The sequence below is a fragment of the Rattus norvegicus genome, chromosome 6 (assembly GCF_036323735.1).
Source record: "Rattus norvegicus strain BN/NHsdMcwi chromosome 6, GRCr8, whole genome shotgun sequence".
In the NCBI taxonomy this organism is placed as follows: Eukaryota; Metazoa; Chordata; class Mammalia; order Rodentia; family Muridae; genus Rattus; species Rattus norvegicus.
The window spans coordinates 97,314,616-97,333,314 of record NC_086024.1 but is presented as its reverse complement, the minus strand read 5'-3'; the positions used below and the strand labels follow the sequence as shown (position 1 = coordinate 97,333,314).

Below are 18,699 nucleotides of genomic sequence, written 5' to 3'. Positions count from 1 at the left end.
AGAATTCTCAGCTGAGGAATACAGAATGGCTGAGAAGTACCTAAAGAAATGCTCAACATCCTTAGTCATCAGGGAAATGCAAATCAAAACAACCCTGAGATTCCACCTCACACCAGTCAGAATGGCTAAGATCAAAAACTCAGGTGACAACAGATGCTGTTGAGGATATGGAGAAAGAGGAATACTCCTTCATTGTTGGTGGGATTGCAAACTGGTACAACCACTCTGGAAATCAGTTTGGAGGTTCCTCAGAAAATTGGACATTGCACTACCTGAGGACCCAGCTATACCTCTCCTGGGCATATACCCAAAAGATGCTCCAACGTACAACAAAGGCACATGCTCCACTATGTTCATAGCAGCCTTATTTATAATAGCCAGAAGCTAGAAAGAACCCAGATGCCCTTCAATAGAGGATTGGATACAGAAAACGTGGTACATCTACACAATGGCATACTACTCAGCTATCAAAAACAATGACTTCGGGGTTGGGGATTTAGCTCAGTGGTAGAGCGCTTGCCTAGGAAGCGCAAGGCCTTGGGTTCGGTCCCCAGCTCCGAAAAAAACAAAACAAAACAAAAACAAAAACAATGACTTCATGAAATACATAGGCAAGTGGATTAAACTAGAAAATATCATCCTGGGTGAGGTAACCCAATCACAGAAAAACACTTGGTATGTACTCACTGATAAGTGGATATTAGCCCAAAAGCTTGAATTACCCAAGATACAATCCACGGACCACATGAAGCTCAAGAAGAAGGATGATCAAAATGTGGGTGCTTCACTCCTTCTTAAAAGGGGGAACAAAAATATTCATAGGAGGAGATATGGAGGCAAAGTTTGGAGCAGAGACTGAAGGAACAGCCATTCAGAGCCTGCCCCACATGTGGCCCATGTATACACAGCCACCAAAACTAGGTAAGTTTGATGCATCCTGACAGGAACCAGATACAGATGTATCCTGAGAGACACAGCCAGAGCATGTCAAATACAGAGGCGAATACCAGCAGCAAACCATTGAACTGAGAACAGGACCCCCGTTGGAGGAATTAGAGAAAGGATTGAAAGAGCTGAAGGGGCTTGGGACCCCATAAGAACAGCAATGCCAACAACCAGAGCTCCCAGGGACTTAACCACTAGCCAAAGACTATACATGTACTGACCCGTGGCTCCAACTGCATATATAACAGAGGATGGTCTTGTTGGGCACCAATGGAAGGAGAAGCCTTTAGTCCCGCCAAGGTTGGACCCCCAGTGCAGGGGAATGTCGGGGGGCATGAAGGGAGTGGTTGGGGAGGGGAACACCCTTATAGAAGAAGGGGAGGGAGTGTGATAGGGGGCTTATGGACAGGAAACCAGGAAAGGGAATAATATTTGAAATGTAAATAAAAAATCCAATAAAAAAAAACTCATTTGCCTTTTTCTTAAAAAGTAAAATATACTTACCAAGGAAGCGCAAGGCCCTGGGTTCGGTCCCCAGCTCCGAAAAAAAGAACCAAAAAAAAAAAAAAAGTAAAATATATTTCTTTGAGGCATTCTTCTACATAATTCCATTACAAAATTTACTAATTGTAAGTTCAATGATTTTTTGCATACAGTTTGCATAACTATCGTAACTGTCAGATTCCAGAATACTTCCATCACCTCGTTTATTTTGAAAAATAACATAAAAATCAAGTGATTAATAAAAAATTAATACTCATTTGATTAGTGAATATGGATAGGTTAAAATTTTAAAGTTTACCTTAAATGAAAAATTTCTACCACAAATAGTTACCATATTTATCAAGAACATCAATTATTTAAGAATCCTAAACCTTTTTGCTTCTCAGTATAGTTGCCTTATGTTTCCTTTGTAGCTATTTCAGTTAATGTATATAGTTTTAGGTACTGATCGTGGTAGTAATTATGGGAATGAAATGCTAATATAAGTAGAGATCCCAGTGTAGTTATGATACAGGATTATTTTATATAGTCAATCTAATGTTTAATTATTTTTTCAGATATTTAATGACTCCGGTATGGATAGTAATTCAAAATCTTCACATGTTCCAGCTGTTAAAAGTTCACAAGGTTTTATGCAATTCAGGTAATTTTTAAAATTTAAAAACTGCCCAAAGTGTTGGGATTTAGCTCCATGTTAGTGTATTTGTCTGCTTTCATCCAAGAAAAGAAACATTTTCATCTCTGAGGTAATTTCAAATATTGACTCTGAAGTAATAAAAATTATATTTATTGCATTTTAGATTGAATCAACCAAATTACAATCAATGGATTGAAAAGGAACATATAGGTATTTACTGTTTATATTTTTTCTAAATAATAACTATATCAGTTTTTACTAAATTATTTGGATGTTTTTTTGTTTTGTTTTGTTTTTTTTGTTTTTTTTTTTTTTAGTTTTTTTTTTTTTCCAGAGCTGGAGACCGAACCCAGGGCCTTGCGCTTGCTAGGCAAGCGCTTTACCACTAAGCTAAATCTCCAACCCCTATTTGGATGTTTTTAACTCTCACTAATGGAAGTATATATGTGGTTTAATGATACATTTTTATCAGAAAAAATACATTTCCTTATAGAAAATGTGGGAAACAAAGAAAAATATAAAGAAAACAAAATGTAACTAACCAAACATAACTAAAATAATGCAGTCTGTTGTATAGTCTCTTAGTTTTTTAAGATATGTGTTAATTTTACTCTCTATTCCCCATTTGAATTATACAATATATGTAATTTAATCCCATTTCCCAATTCGACTGCATACAGTCATTACAAATAAAACATGACATGAGGCCATTTTTCCTATCATTAATTTTATTTGCAATGACTACATAATATTCCATTGCATGAATATAGTAGATTTCTGTTATTTTCTTACATTTAATATCTTTTTGTTTCTATTTTTGAAACTATACATAGTGCTTTTATATTTTTATATTAATTTTTGCTGCCTTGACTATTTTCTTTAACTGAACATCATAGAAAAGTCATAGGATATATGTATGAGCTTATTTTCACAAGATCAACAAAACGTTGGAACTGTGGCAAACAATGGGACATACCTTTTCTAACTATTTATATGTGGATGTGAATGCATGGATGTATAGTGACATAAGCACACACGCATGTATATCATATACATAGATACATATTGATAACCTTTTAATGAGTCACATTATACCCCATATCATGGTATATGAAAGTCATCACCTTTTGACTTTTTGAAGTTTTACAATGAATCATTTGGAAACCATACAGTTTTGCAAACTGGGGCTGGAAAGATGGCTCAGTGGTTAAGAGTACATCAGCTTTTCCAGAGGACTCAAGTTCAATTTGCAGTACCTACAATGAAAACAACCATTCATAAGTCAACTTCCAGGGGACCTGCTACTCTCTTCTGTCTTCCTCAGACTGTCACACGTATGGCAAACATTCACATAGATACATATACATAAATAAAAATATCTCTAAAAATATTTGTAGATGTATATATTTTCAGAATGTTACAGTCTATCAGACTATTTTTTCACTTCTCATATATGGATCAATTTAAACAACATGTGTATATTATACAGATGAATACTCTTTGCTTTCTTTTAAGAGGAAAAAAATGCCTTTCCTGTGCATGTGATCTACTCCAGCTGTTTATAATCCTCTTCACAAGCTAAGCCGATTGGATTAAACAGGGAGGAATAGCTAATCTCTTAAGAACAATGCATCCTTGACATAGAGATGTTGGGAAATATATATAACTGGCATAGTCCTACTTGTGCTGAGCATGTGTTGTGAGACTTCATGCTCAAGAAGACATGTAATTATTTTAGAAAAAAACAAAGACTTTCAACAATCTCTAAACCTGTAAGTTGAGGAAATTAGTATGTGGTAAAAAAATAATAGGTGTGATTTAATGCAAGAGACAAAGGGTACAAAGCTTTCAGGAAATAGATGCATGACTTCAAGAGAGGCATTTTTATTTTTAAAGATTTATTTTATATACCTTATGATTTATTTTTAATTATGTACATGTATGTGTGTCAGAATATAGGCATGTGAACAAGAGTGAAGGTGCTAGTAGAGGCCAGAAGAAGGTGTTGGACCACCTGAAGCTAGAGTTACAGGCAGTTGTGAGTTGCCTTGAATGTGGGCTGGAAACCAAAATCATAATAGCTGCATATGTAGCAGAGGATTGCCTAATCTGGGCATCAATGAGAGGAGAAGCCCTTGAAACTATGAAGGCTTGATGCTCCAGCATAGGAAAATGCTAGGGTGATGAAGTGTGAGTGGGGGTTTGGGAGAGTACCCACATAGCGGGGAGGGGGATGGAATAGGAGGTTTGCAGAGGGAAACCAGGAAGGGGATAATACTTGAAGTGTAAATAAATAAAATAACCAATAAAAAATTAAAAAAAGAGTAATAGTCATTGTTAACCCATTGAATCATCTCTCCAGTTCCCAAGGCAAAGATTTCTTAAGCAATAATTAAAAGCCCAATTAATAAAAATTGATGTTTGGCTATATTAAAATAAAGAAATGTTATCAAAAGATACAATAAAAAGAAAGCTATAGAGATAGCTTAGAGGTTAAGAGCACTTATTCTTGCAGAGGATCAGTGTTTGGTTCCCAACACTTACAGATCCACTAATACCACCTTTAACTCCAGTTTCAGAAGATATAACACCCCTTCCTAGATTCTGTGTGCACTGCACACATTAAGTGGACAGACATACATGCAAGCAAAACACATGTAAATAAATATCTAAAAAAAGATGCAATAAAAAGAAGAAAATGAGTCATAAAGCCAAGGAATATATTTGTATGTAATACATAAAATTGCCTAGAGAGTAGTTCCAAAAAATGTAAAGAACCTTTACAAATCAAGTAGATGACAGCAGACAACTCACTTAGAATATTTCAGAATAGAGGTGTGGCAGGTGGCCTAGTCGGACAATGGTGACAGGACAATCCCTGGAAATTTGTAGGCCAGCTAGCCTGGCATAGTAGCCGCAAACAAGATGAAACAAGTGATTGACAGTCAGCACTGTCCTCTGACTTCCACATGCGTAAAAACACATGCATACACATGAATATGCACACACATGTAAATGGAAAGATTAATAATTTAAAACTTGAAAAGTAAAAATATGTGAACTGACATTTCAAAAGAAACTTTTCCAGCAGATAAACATGAAATGATGGTTAGCAAATTATGAAAGTGTAAAGCTACAGTAAGATCTGGTACATATCTACCAGATTAGCAAGTCTTAAAAAGTACCAAGATTAATACTTATAAGAGTATTGACCAATAAGGGCTCTCATAAGCTAGTGATATAAACTGTAATAATAAATATTATATATTAGCATTAATAAATAGTATTGTGATATAGTGACATAATGAATCCATCTTAACTTAGAGCTAATTTTCTGAGATTTCATTATTTTTACAATGGCTAGTTATCTCAGCCAAAATTGGTACAGCCATTTTAGAAAAATTTGACACCTGATATTGGGAGATACACATACTCTGTATCTCAATATTCCATCTTAGATATATGCCTAGAGAAATACAAATATGTTAAAATGGCATTACATTTTTCCAGTGCTCATCTGTTGTAGAATGCCTGGATATATGGTTTATACCAGTAATGAGAAAACTGTGTCTATATGTAGTGATATGGAGGATTTAAACAAACACATACTAAACAGAAAGGGATACATAAGAAAGATATTTAGGTGATAAAGCATACTAGGGAATTGTTATCACTCAAGTCAGGATAGGGATTACCTTTGAAGAAGAGGATATGGGAAACAGGACCTTTTGGAGTGTTCTTTACCTGGCTGATGGTTACATGAATGTTCTTTGGTTACTGTTAACTATTATATTTTGTGCTCTTACATGTATATATTGGGTAAAACTGGATGAACTTGTCATTTTTGTAAATAGATATTTACAAAATGCTTTATACAGTTGAAGCAAATTATTTAATTTCATAATGAGTCACATAAATGAAATAAATTAATGAATTTGTTAAATCTCATCTGACAAATAGATGCTGAATGTGGAGATAAAGAAACAGTAAGACAACTAAGAGAATCAAAATGTAGTACACAGGTAAGTCAAATGTTCGATTTTTAGTTTCTAAGCAGAGCATCCTAATTTTAAAAATGCTCAGTGTTCATTTAAATTTTAGCTTTATTATGATGAAGATTACTTATGTAAGATGTTATTGGCTTGAATTAGAAATATTTTTTCAGATTAAAAAAAGAATCCAAAAAAGTTGATATGAACAAATGCCAACAGTTGTCACTCATACGTGATGATAAATATTGAGGTCAAAACCAGCACATGGTTGAAGAAAATAAATTTGTTTGGCAAGATTTAATGATTTGTTATGGCAATTCAAGACCAGTGGATATGAAAGTATCTTGATAATAGTTTTGTATAGTGGAAAGCTTTAATGATGACAGATGCAAATAAGCTACCAAGGGTTAAAATGAGAAGTGACTAAGTAGTATTAGACTATAAAAAAATGAGCACGTTATAATTGTTTTAGACAGACTCAAATTGTTTCTGTAATAGGATTTGGTATAATCATATGTGATCTCTCTCTCTCTCTCTCTCTCTCTCTCTCTCTCTCTATCTGTGTGTGTGTGTGTGTGTATGTGTATGTGTAGTGTGTGCATTAAGTGTGTATAGAAATAAAGGAAAAGTTAGAATTTAGGTTCTCAATCTTTAGAAGTAAAATAGTATAAAAATTATAATGGCAAAAAATTAAAGACAAAGTAGTTGTTTATTATTATTCACCTTAATCACAGTTACCTAAAATAACTTATGAAGAAAGATTTATTATAGTTCAGAGTCTGAGAGTTCTTAGTTGGTCCCACTGCTTTGGGCCAGTAATAGCACACATCATAAAAGAAGTTCATAATGGGGTCAAACACCTCTGTAGGCTTAGACTTTCCAAAGCCTACTTTATTTAGGGGTTTTTAACACTCTTAACCTCCCCTCTAGCCCACTGACCAAATGTAGGGAAGGAAAATGGTTAATAGGACAAGGAGTTGTGGGCCTGTTTAGAAGTAGTTCTTTGGGGAGATTCCACGTTCATTATCAGGATACCAGCAGTCCAAGAGCAAACATCAAACACTAATCAGTAGTGGGCTACAATCCAGCAGAGATGGTGAGGCTCTGCCTTATTGGCACAAGTCAACAGAAATGGCAAGAAACAGCTGGAATACCATGAGAAGTTCTTTGGTACATTTCTCTCTACGAAGTCATGACAAGCAAAGATCAACAAAGACCAGTGAAGCCTTACAAGGCATAACAATGCAAGAGCGTCCTCTCACGCCTATTGGGTTCCACTTATACTCTCTCCAAACATCAGGAGCCTTCTCAAGAGTCTGCCTCAGCAAAACATCCTCTTACAAGACAGTTTCCAGAAAAATATCATGTGACACAATTGAGTTTTCAAAGAATTTCTACTTCATAACTCATCTATGGCCAGGATTTTTTTTTTCTTAAAGAAGAAAGCCCTTCAGAGCATGCTACCTACCATGATTTAAAAGACTCTCATGCCCTCCAAAAATTTTACTACCTCCTAGGAATGACAAGCTGGGGATTAAGCCTGTAACACAGATCCAGATTATAGCATAAAGCAATAAATAATATTGCTTAATTCCTTTTCATGGAGTTAGAGTATAATGTGAAACTTTTAAAAGAAAAACCACTCATTTTTCTTCAATGTCAGCATTTTTGGTTATCATTTAATTTTTTCATGTAATGTTAAGGGAAGTGGAGCTGGAATAAGAGAAGAATTTAGTTACAGAGTAACTACTTTTTTCTTTGAATATATATCACTTCATCAGTTCTGATTTTAGTTATCTGTGAAGTGGTAACAGAATAATGCAGTGCATTCTACCTTATGCAGTACATGTGTGTTCTTTTAAGTAACGGTCATTGTTAAACATTGTGCTGTTACTTTCCATTTACAGGCCCTATACATAGAACACTTTGGAAAGTCAATAGAAGCTGATAGTGTTGAAGAGGAAAAAGCTGAGAATTTTCCACAAACTCCAGAAACTCCTTCATTTCTAAGAACTCCTGAAGCTCTGAAGACACCTGAATCTGTGGAGAAAATGCAGTTCCCTAAAAGCCCCTTCTTTGAAATGTATGATTTTATTAATAATTCTAAGTTATTTATTTATTTGCTGTGTTATAAAGTAATTTATAGTAATAATTACCAAAGACTCTACTCCCTGTTTTTTGTTTGTTTGTCCTTTTGATGGTTGGGACTTGTTAAAGTGAAAGTGATAAAGAGCCTGAGTATCCAGTGTGACAATATGGTGGTTTAAGATTTTACAAAGGATAAAAGATGTGGAAAAATTAAAGTCAAGCTCAAGAACTACTGTCACATATAGTAGTTATAGACTACTGATGGAGTAATGTTTCAGTGGTCAATTTCCATTTGTGTGGTGTCTGAAGCAAGGGTTCCCACTTTTTAAGACTAAATGTCTCCAATATGAATATACAACAGTGAAAAGCAATGATTTGGGGTTTGTAGCCAAGAAAGTAGTGCTGCATTTAACCTTTGGGTTCCATTCAGGCTGTTCCCTAACACCGAATCCTAAGTTCTCCTGAGACATAAATCAGATTTTGCTTCAGCAGGTATCTCTCATCTGTGTTCTACTCCTGTAGTTTAAATTGCTAGTAAAATTTTGTGTTTGAATCTCATACATTTGACTCAAGAAAAAAAGTATTCAAAATAGAATTTATCATCGAATCCTAAAATTGAATGAACATTGTTCATTCTCTGGATGATAACATTATGATCTGTAAAGGTACGCTATTCATTTATGATTATAGAGAAAGCTGTGGCAGTATTGTCAGGCTGGCATATTAATATATAGCTATACATGTTTGTCTATGGGTTGGTGGGCAAGGAAATTAATCTAAACCCTCACTCATGCTTAGTGCACACTCTGGCCTAAGCTACAGTCCATCAACAGAAAACAAAAACAAAAGCAAAGCCACTTTATAGATCCCTGTGTACAAGCAGCTTTTGGGTACTTTATGCCATGATCTTTTTATATTAATATTGACTTTATGAATCATTGCTACACCATCATTTTTATCCTGTAGATGCCAAAACAGAATTATGGGTAATACAGTCAGTGTTAAAGTTGAATTTGTTTGTTTTGTTTCGTTTTTGTCCAAGGCAGGGTTTCTTTGTGTAACCCTGGTTGTCTTAGAACACACTCTGCTGAACTTGAGCTCAGAGATCCACCAACCTCTGCCTCCCAAGTGCTGGGATCAAAGGTGTGCGCCACTGCTGCCTGGCCTAAAGTTGGAATTTTAAATTAGACTACTCTGGCTCTATATTATATACTGTCTTGTCTACTTACTCCAGAACACGTACCTTTTCTTATCACTCTGTAATGTCTGACTTCTCATTAAAACATGTCTTATGACTAGTTTTCAAGGTCTTAAAGACAGTGCCAGAGTTGAGAGCTGGGCTTTTCAGTGTGAATTGCTGCATCTGAATTTCAGTGTCACTTGCTATTCTTTTAAACAAATCTCTTAATATTGCTAAACTTCAAAAGTATTTGCTGTAAATGAAAATGATAGTAACAGTGCTTTGTTCTGATGGATTGTGGAGAGAAATAAATCACACTTACGTAAGCTCTTTGAATAGTGCCTGGCAACATATTCTTAGTAAGTATTCACAGTTACTATCCCCAAATTTGTTTTTATATTCTTCATTCAAATGTACTTTCTTCATAAATTTGTCACCTTAAAACCTACCTTTACAAATTCCTACCTGTACACCATTGCTTTTGTAGTTTCCCAGTCTGCATTGTTTAGTAATATATTTATAACAGTTTGATGATTTTTAAATCTTTCTGTAACAGATCTAAAAATGCAGCATCTGAAGGACAGAAACAAAAGGATTCTCCTGGATTTTCATTTCTTATGAGTTATACCTCTAGATCACCTGGACTAAGTTTATTTGATTCTTCTGTATCTGATTCAGAAATCTCATCAGATCAGGTAAAGCGAGAACCAAATTTTTATTTCTAAAAATTGTACATTGGACCTTTAGGCCATTTTAGTTCTTTAGTACCAGATTTTCTTGGGACAGACTATTTACAGGGACAACTCTGAAAAAAAAAAACTATGGCTGTAACTCGGTGGTACAGTGCTTGACTAGTGTCCTTGAGGCATGTTCCCACCTCCAATGTGAAAAAAAATTCTGAGTATTGATAATATAGCAGAGTTTCCTATGACCTCCTCACTTTTAACTTCAGATGACCAAGATTCATATTTTTATTAAAAGAAAAGAAACTCTTGAGACCAGAGGGATGATTCTGCAGCTAGGATCACTGCTGCCTTTCAGAGGACCTGAGTTCAGCTTCTAGCACCTACGTCAGGTGATTCTTCAGTTCCAGGGTATCCAACAGCATTCTAGCCTCCAGTTTCCAAGAGCACGCACACACACACACACACACACACACACACACACACACACACACACACAACAAATAAATAAAAATCTTAAGAGAAATCATAGCGGGGATATGGCTCACATAGTGAGAGTGCTTGCCTACCATTCATGAGATCCTGAGCTTGATTTGCAGCACCCAAATCAAATCAAATCAAAGTTTAAAAAAAAAAAGACTAAAACCCTTAAAAATTTGATTAAATAATTCCATTCCTTCTCTGCAAAATATAAATAATGACAGTGCCTGCCATAGAGCTTATAGATATTAAGTGGGTTTATACACATAAAGCATTCAGAGGTATCACTTACTAATGCTATATAGTAGAATGTAAGTATTTTCTTGTTGTTGTTCATTTAAATACCTACACCTAAGAATTTTGTGTGGCTTAAGTTTTTGTTATATTACATTGGAAAAATTATGAATTTATTGATAGAAGATATGGTATTATAGATTTTATAGTATTTAATGTGTTTAGCTTTTGTTGTTATTTATACATTTACTATACTTTTTTAAACAAGTAATTTCTTAAAGGAATATGCTGGACTTGAAAAATAGATCAAAATTCTCCTTTAGAATAGTAACAGGAATTTAAATATGTATGACTTTGACAGGAAGCACATATATTTTGCACATATAAAGCACATACAAAACTACTGAAAAATTATTAAAAACATAAATACATAAAGTTTTTATATAGGAAGAAAATGTTTTGAAGGTAATTTTTTTCAATGCAATTGAAAAAGCCCTATTAATAAATTTCCTAGGATAAAAATGACTTTTCAAGAAAATGCTCAAAAGTAATAGAATAAAATCCTAAACAAGTATATAACCAGAAGAGGATAATAAAGAAATTATATAAGAAAGCATAAAAGAAAAACATAAATATAAACAGCATAACTTACGAACTTCTTAATAAGTGAATTAATATTAATGAGTTAAATATTCCACTAAAAGGCAGAGTTTGTCCAATTGGGTAAAAAAGAAAGACCCGAATATAAGCTCACACATATTTCATTATAAAGCTGATGATAGGCTGAAAGTTGAAGATGTAAACTTACATTTCATGAAAACTTTAAGTCTAAGAAGGCCACAGTGGCTATATTTTCACTTGGGGGTACCCTTCAGGATAAAGATGTTGTTAGAAATTAGAGATAATGTATAAAAATTAAAGATTCAACTCATAAGGAAGATATGACACTTGTAAATATGGTTTATATCTAGCAACAGCTTTAAATTGTGCAGCATAGAGCTGTGTACTGAGCTTAGTGGTGGAGTGTTTGTCTATAAACTGTGCCTTGGGTTCAATTCCAAGTAATAAAACTAATGAGTTAATTAGTTAAATTTGCATGAGAAGAGAGAGACTCAGCTATGGAGGTTTTATACTCCTTTTTCTCAACAGTTGGTAAAATTAAACAACACAAGAAACATATCCTGTAAGGTCTGAATGATATAGTTAATCTTTTTGGTCAAATTGACCATATCCAACAACTGCAAGTTTTCAAGTGCTAATGGTGTAATTACAAAATAGACCATGACTTTTCTTTTTTGAGACAGGGTTTATCTATGTAGCCCTGGCTGTCCTGGAACTTGTTGTGTAGACCAGGCTGGCCTTGAACTCATGAGGCATGCCTACCTCTGCTTCCCAAGTGCTAGAATTAAAGGCATGGGCCACCATTGCACAGCTCATTAATGAATCTTATGAATACAAAAGAATTATAATCAGAATGTGTTCTTTCACAACAATACAGTTTAATTAAAAGTTAATAAAATATCTAGGAAAATCCTAAACATTTAGGCTGTGAGTCAAGGGAATGGTCATGAGAGAAATCATAAAAGATTTTGAAATTATTATTATAAAAATTCTGCTTATCAAAATTGAAGAGTCTAACACAGCCAGAGCAAAAGTGGCAGCTAGATAATTTAGTTAATAAAATAATTAATAGAAAATAATTCTCTAAAATTAATGACCTTTACTTCGTTATGAAAAGAACAACAAAGCAATTGCAAAGCGAGTGAAGAAATAATAGACTAGAAGTCAATGAACTGGAAAAACAACAAAGAAAATTAACAGACCCAAAGTTGATTCTTGGAAAATAACTGACAAGATGACCAACTCTTAGCTAGATGAGCCAACTCTACCAGAAACATTAAGAGGACATAATTATAAATTCTAAATATTATAAAGTAGTTTGGTGAAAGAAACTTATTCTGCACATTAAAACAGTGTATATGGTGGTTGAAATGACTGAACACTGGTCCAAGCCTGGGACCACAGGGTGGATGCAGAGAACCACCCTACAAGTTGTCCTCTGATCTCCACATGCGCACCATGGCACATCTGCACCTGCACATGCACTCACATTAGTAACTAATTTCATAAAACTGTACATAAAAGTGTAATCAAAGTGGTATGAGAAAGATAAAAGGATTGGTCAAGTAATCAGTGGTATAGGCTAGAAAGTCTTGAAATAAAAGGATTTAGAATGTGATACGTTTGGGACTTTTAATTGTAAGAATAAATTAGGAAGTTATACATTATACCAATAAAAATAGATAAATTAAATTGAAAAATATTAACCATAAAATATTCAGAAGAAATGTAAATGGATGGTTCTCTAAGTGCAAATATTTTATATATTACTATAATCTAGTTAATAGGATTTATTTATTTATTTATCTATCTATCTATCTATTTATTGCAGTGCTGGAAATTCAACCCTAGGCCTCACAAGTACTATAGACAAGCACTCTACCACTGAGTCACACCCTCCAGATCAGTCCTTGGTTTAATATAAGTAGATGACAAGTTTATTTATCTAATGCTAGAGATTGAACCAAGAACCACATGTATGCTAAACAAGGATTCTACCATAGTTGCATCCTGAGCTCAAAGAGAGATGTTTTTTAAAGTCTTGTAATGTGCTATGTAGAAAGTTACTGTTATGTCTACCCTAATATTATATGCTAAAAGTACAGGCTCTAGTGTCAATTATAATGCTATATAAACTGTTCTTTTGATTTCACAAGTAATCGTTAATGGAAATTACTTTGCAGTTTAATGAACATTACCCTGCAGTAAATCTAAATCCTCCTTCATCACAACAAGGAATTGGTGAGTGTTTTGAAGTTTTCTACATGTAAAATATGTTAACTTTCCTCTATGTAGGAAAGTTTGTTTGAAAGGATAGGTTGGTTTATTTCTAATTGATTTTTGGCATTCTGTTTATTTATTTATGGACATTTGCTTGTAGACCCTGTTAACGCAGTAGACAGTCTCATCACACAGAAAAAAATAGTAACTGCTCTCTCTGTTCTCCTTTCCCTTCCTCCTACCCTCTTCCTTTTCATCCTTTCAGCACTTGACCATCTTTCACAACTCTGCCAACACTTGTTTTCTTCAATATTACTGACTTCTCAATTATCAAATGTTATGGTATTTATATTTGTTATCATATTTAGTTCTTTTTAATAATTAACATTAATTATTCCCATTCTTTTGGAAATTGTTTTATCTTGGTGCATACTTTTTATTGGGTAGCCTTTCTTCTTTTATTCTTTGGTTGGTTAATTCAGTCAATATTTGTATATGTGTAGGTATTTCATTTGTTGCCAGGTACTGCTTTTGTCCACAGTGGCAAGAATTCAGAATCTTCATAGGGCTTGTATTCCACTGCCCTATAGACAAATAAATGTGTATAATATAATTATGTATATGATATTAATATACTAAATAGTTTATGGACTTGAAGAGGTAGTAAGATTCATACTATAAATTTAATATATTTACTTTGTAGAAGGATGAGGAGTAAGAGATAACAGCGTGTTCAGTGTCTTTTGTCTCATTGAGAACCTGTTAATTACCCAGATATTAAGATCTCTTTTGCTACCTCATCTACATAAACATGTCATGCTGCTATGGACAAGACACATACATGGAGCATGTCTGTCACCTTGACACAAAAGCTACCCTATCAGTTTCCCATCATCATTTTTTTCCATTTTAGTCAGACCTATATGCCAATTCTTAGCTTCTCTGATCCAGGTGTATTCTTACACAGCACAGTTGGCAGGGAAAACATTCGATATTTATCCATAATACTATGTTTTCTAAGAAAAAATATTATGAGAAATGAAACTATTAAGTCATCCTTCCATGTTGGTCTGACTCAGCCCTAGTTTGAGTTAACCTTTAAATACTCAGAAGAAAAATAAACTAGAATAAGAAGACTAGAAGATACTTAGCTTAGGAAAATGGTTGCTGTGCTAAAAGGGCATTAGGGAACACATCAATGAAAGACATTTGAACAGAGGCATGAGGAGATGGCCGTAGTAGCTACTGGAAAAAGTATTCTAGACAAAGTCTGAAAAGATCTTACATGGAAGCATGCATGGTATGTTCAGTGAAAAGCAAGTAGATTGATTTAAATGGAGAGCAAGGAGAATAGTGCAGAAAAAAATAAGTCAGAAGCGTGAGAAGGAACAAGTCGTGTTTGACCCTTGACCATTAATATCTTTTTAAGTGAAGAAAGAGGCCACTGGAGAGAGAGTTTTGAGCAGATGACTGAAATGATCTGATAGGGTTTGTTTGTTTGTTTGTTTGTTTCTTTCTTTCTTTCTTTCTTTCTTAAGATTCTCTGGATTGCTATATGGAGAACACACTGTATAAAAAAACTAGGATAAATGCAGAAAGATGATTAGCATGCTATTAAAACGATTTAAGTGGAAACTGATAGCTGTGAAACCTTTTCTAAACTGGAGGCTTGTATTTCTGATTGGATAGTGATAAGCTCTTTATAGCTAAGATATTTTTTGACATTAAAAACCCAGTCATCTGGGGCTGGGGATTTAGCTCAGCGGTAGAGCGCTTACCTAGGAAGCGCAAGGCCCTGGGTTCGGTCCCCAGCTCTGAAAAAAAGAAAAGAAAAGAAAAAAAAAAAAAAAACCCAGTCATCTGAGACAAGTGCTATTCTCCTTTTGACATCTCTGATGATTATCTGCATTACTCTGTCAAGATTCAGAATATCAGCAATAACTTCTCTCTGTTGTTATAATTAAATTCAACTAAGCATCGAGCTTTATGTTTCTAGAAAAACTTCTTTTTCTATTTTTAGTGATTTTATTGTGTTTCCAACTCATAACCGCTCACACGGGATATTGTAATGACATCCTAATGATGTTTTGTCCTCTTGGCTTACCTGTAAATCACATCTTCACCTTCTCTAAGCGTAATGCTGACTATCATCTGCCATTGTCAAACACTTGAGCGGCTTTCATTGGCTGTCACTTACCATCTTCTTACTTTTCTAACTTAACACCAATATAAGCAATTTAAAAGCAAATTACCTGTCTTTGGTCAGACTGAAGAGTTCAGCAGATCTCAAGTATGTCCAGACTTTTTACCTGTTTGCTTCTTGCAACCTTCAAATCCCATCTTTATCTTTGAAGAGTACTTTCTCACCCATAAAACTGTTATTTCCACCTTCTACTTTCCATTCCCAAAAAATCTCTCTACTTTTCTGAACTTCTTTTTAAAAAAAGTAATGTTTATACTCTACATAATATCATTAAGTGTTTATGAATATATAAAAAAAAACTCTGGATCTTTTGATAAGGGCTTGCTTTATTTTTACCTTTGAATTTCTCAGAGCAGTTAAAATATTGTCTTATACAGCAATATGCTTTTGTTTATAAAGCGATTAGGAATTTTAATACTTCATGGGAACTCTTAAAAAGAAAATAAAACTTATTTATGCAGAGGGAAATTCAAGATTTTATTTCTTTCAGAATCTATATACTTTTGTCTGTTTAAGTCTTATGGTTAGGAAATGAAGTTGGTAAAGAAACAAATAAAGAAGGGAGTGAGAGAACTCAAATATCTGTAATCTGTGCGTCCTGCTGGCCAGGGTCTGACTATTGGTTGACTGAGCTTTGTTTAGAGTGAAATAATGGATGTTGATTTCCAAGTGGCACATAGAAAATTTTCTGTTTAATTACCAACTACCTAACTCTGTATAGGAAACAGTTAAGCTTCATGCCATTTGTTTCCCATAAGCCATTCTTTTGCTGTAGATTTTAAACTGTGGAGTAATAGTTGATTTTAAAAAGACAGTGAAAAGTATTTTTATTTTATGTTTTAAATAATGAATGAAAATGTATAATTTTTTGTTATGCCAATCCTTGGAGTCAACAAGCAAATCTACAAGTGAAGTTGATTTATAAATTTTCTTTTGAAACTGTGGAAAACTCTTTTCACAGATTCATCAAAGGTTCTGAACGCTGCTATAACCGTATTTTGTAATTATGCAATAAATAGTAGCTGGATAAATTTGACCTTTACAGCATCTCAGATGCAGCATTTTCCCTCTCCATATCCACTGCTGTGGTAATAGGTAAAGGACACGTTCTCTCGAACTGTTGGACACTATGTCTTTCCCCTGTTGGTTTTCATTACTTCTAGATGCTCCTTTTCATCCATTCTATACATGTTTTCCAATTGTTAATGGTTTCCTCTTCCCTATTTAAGCCTACATTCTACGGTGAGACATTCAGTAGTTTTTGCAAGCTCGTTTTCATCAACTCTTGTTCAATATATCTTTGTTAGTCTTCAGTGCCCCTGATAAGTGGAGTGGATGGATGCTACCCTACTGTTTGCTGTGCAGATCTGTCTCTGGACATGCGTACTATTCTCTTTTTTAGAGATGTATTACCCTAGTTTCTGTTCTGCTTAAGTTCGAATTTACCTTTCCATAGTACCAAGGACAATGCCTTATATGTATGAAGAATACATTTAAGTATCTACTAAATAGATAAGTGATTTAATGTAATGTATTTACTGTGTGCAGTACACTGTAACCTAGTAAATTGTTTTATAAAATATGAATACAATGATATTTCAATATTTATGTTCTTCAGGAAACTTATTTGGGAAATCAGAAGGAGAAGATGCCTTCACATTTTCTTTCTCATCAGACTCTTCTCACACATTTGGAGCTGGAAAAGACGACTTTAGTTTTCCATTTTCTTTTGAACAGGATCAAAACACAATGTCTTCCTCTTCCTCAAAAGATTTTTCATCCTCACAAAATAAAACACAATTTATGTTTTTTTGAATCATTATTTTTGAACTATTTAATGCTATTTAACTATTTGAACTATTTAATAACTGTAAAATTTTGTATTATCACTGAATGCAAGATACATTTTTCCCAATTAAAGTAGTAATTGTTACTACAGTTGAATTATTTGATTGAAGTTATTTAGATAGTGAATATTTGATTTTTATTTGTGACACTAGCTAATCATTACTTACTTTGACTTTGACTTTGTAGGCCCTGTCAGACAATCCTTTATTTTAGAGATGTCAATACTTCTTCCATAAATTTTTTAAGTAATATTAAGTCTACTTCTTCCTGGAATTTGAGTTTTAGTCTAGTAACTAGTAGCACTTTAGTTGTTTTGATAATAACAAGAATGCCTTCAAACTATCAGAAGATCTTTTAATGATAACTGTGCAGAATTTATACTTTAGCCATTAAAAATTTTGAATCACTGGGTTTTAGTTATGCTTTTGGGGGGGCAGGATGCTGAATGTTATTCTGATTATAATTTTAAAAAATTCATGCCAATGACAATAAAAATACAACAGTAAAATTCCAATTTTGTCAATTATGTTAGTATATCTTTAAGAAAGTGAAAAGTGAGAGAAAGATGAATATTTGAAGATTGTGTTGTTATATCACTGGTTTCCCTGGTTAAACCTTTTTTTGAAGAACCAAATTTTTTTGTTTTTCATCTTCAACAAGGAACACTTAATATTCACATTTTTATATTTTGTTTTATGTTTGTATTTCATTTTTTATATTTGCCAATTATATAGCTTAAATTAAAATATTTAAAATTTGATGAAATTATATATGTATTACTTAATTTTTATTTGCTTTTTTTATGTGCTTTTCAAATTGAGTTATCAAGTAATAAAAAGAGTATGACTGCATATTTGATGCATAATTACTGACAGATTTTTATTTTTATTTTTTTACATTTAAAAAATTTTTTTTATTTAATCTTTTTTTTTTACAGTCCAGATTTTATCCCCCTCCGGGTCTACCCTCCAACTGTTTCACATCCTATACCCCCACACCCCACCCCCATATCCACGAGGATGTCCCCATTTTCCACCCCACCAGACCGCTAAACATCCTGGGGC

At 33.7% G+C, this 18,699-nt stretch overlaps 1 protein-coding gene across 5 annotated transcripts in view; it reads left to right on the top strand.

Annotated features, from left to right (window-relative positions):
- Six6os1 (Six6 opposite strand transcript 1) overlaps positions 1-18,486 on the top strand; it is a 36,241-nt gene extending 17,755 nt beyond the window's left edge. For all 5 annotated transcript variants that reach the window (XM_063262668.1, XM_039113253.2, XM_063262669.1 and 2 more), the window contains 7 exons: positions 2,007-2,092; positions 2,250-2,296; positions 6,047-6,108; positions 7,986-8,161; positions 9,903-10,041; positions 13,548-13,605; positions 17,406-18,486. In XM_063262668.1, the coding sequence (XP_063118738.1) occupies positions 2,007-2,092; positions 2,250-2,296; positions 6,047-6,108; positions 7,986-8,161; positions 9,903-10,041; positions 13,548-13,605; positions 17,406-17,602 (765 nt within the window). In that variant the 3' untranslated portion in view covers positions 17,603-18,486. The remainder of the gene's footprint in view (positions 1-2,006; positions 2,093-2,249; positions 2,297-6,046; positions 6,109-7,985; positions 8,162-9,902; positions 10,042-13,547; positions 13,606-17,405) is intronic.
- The last annotated feature ends 213 nt before the right edge of the window (positions 18,487-18,699 follow it).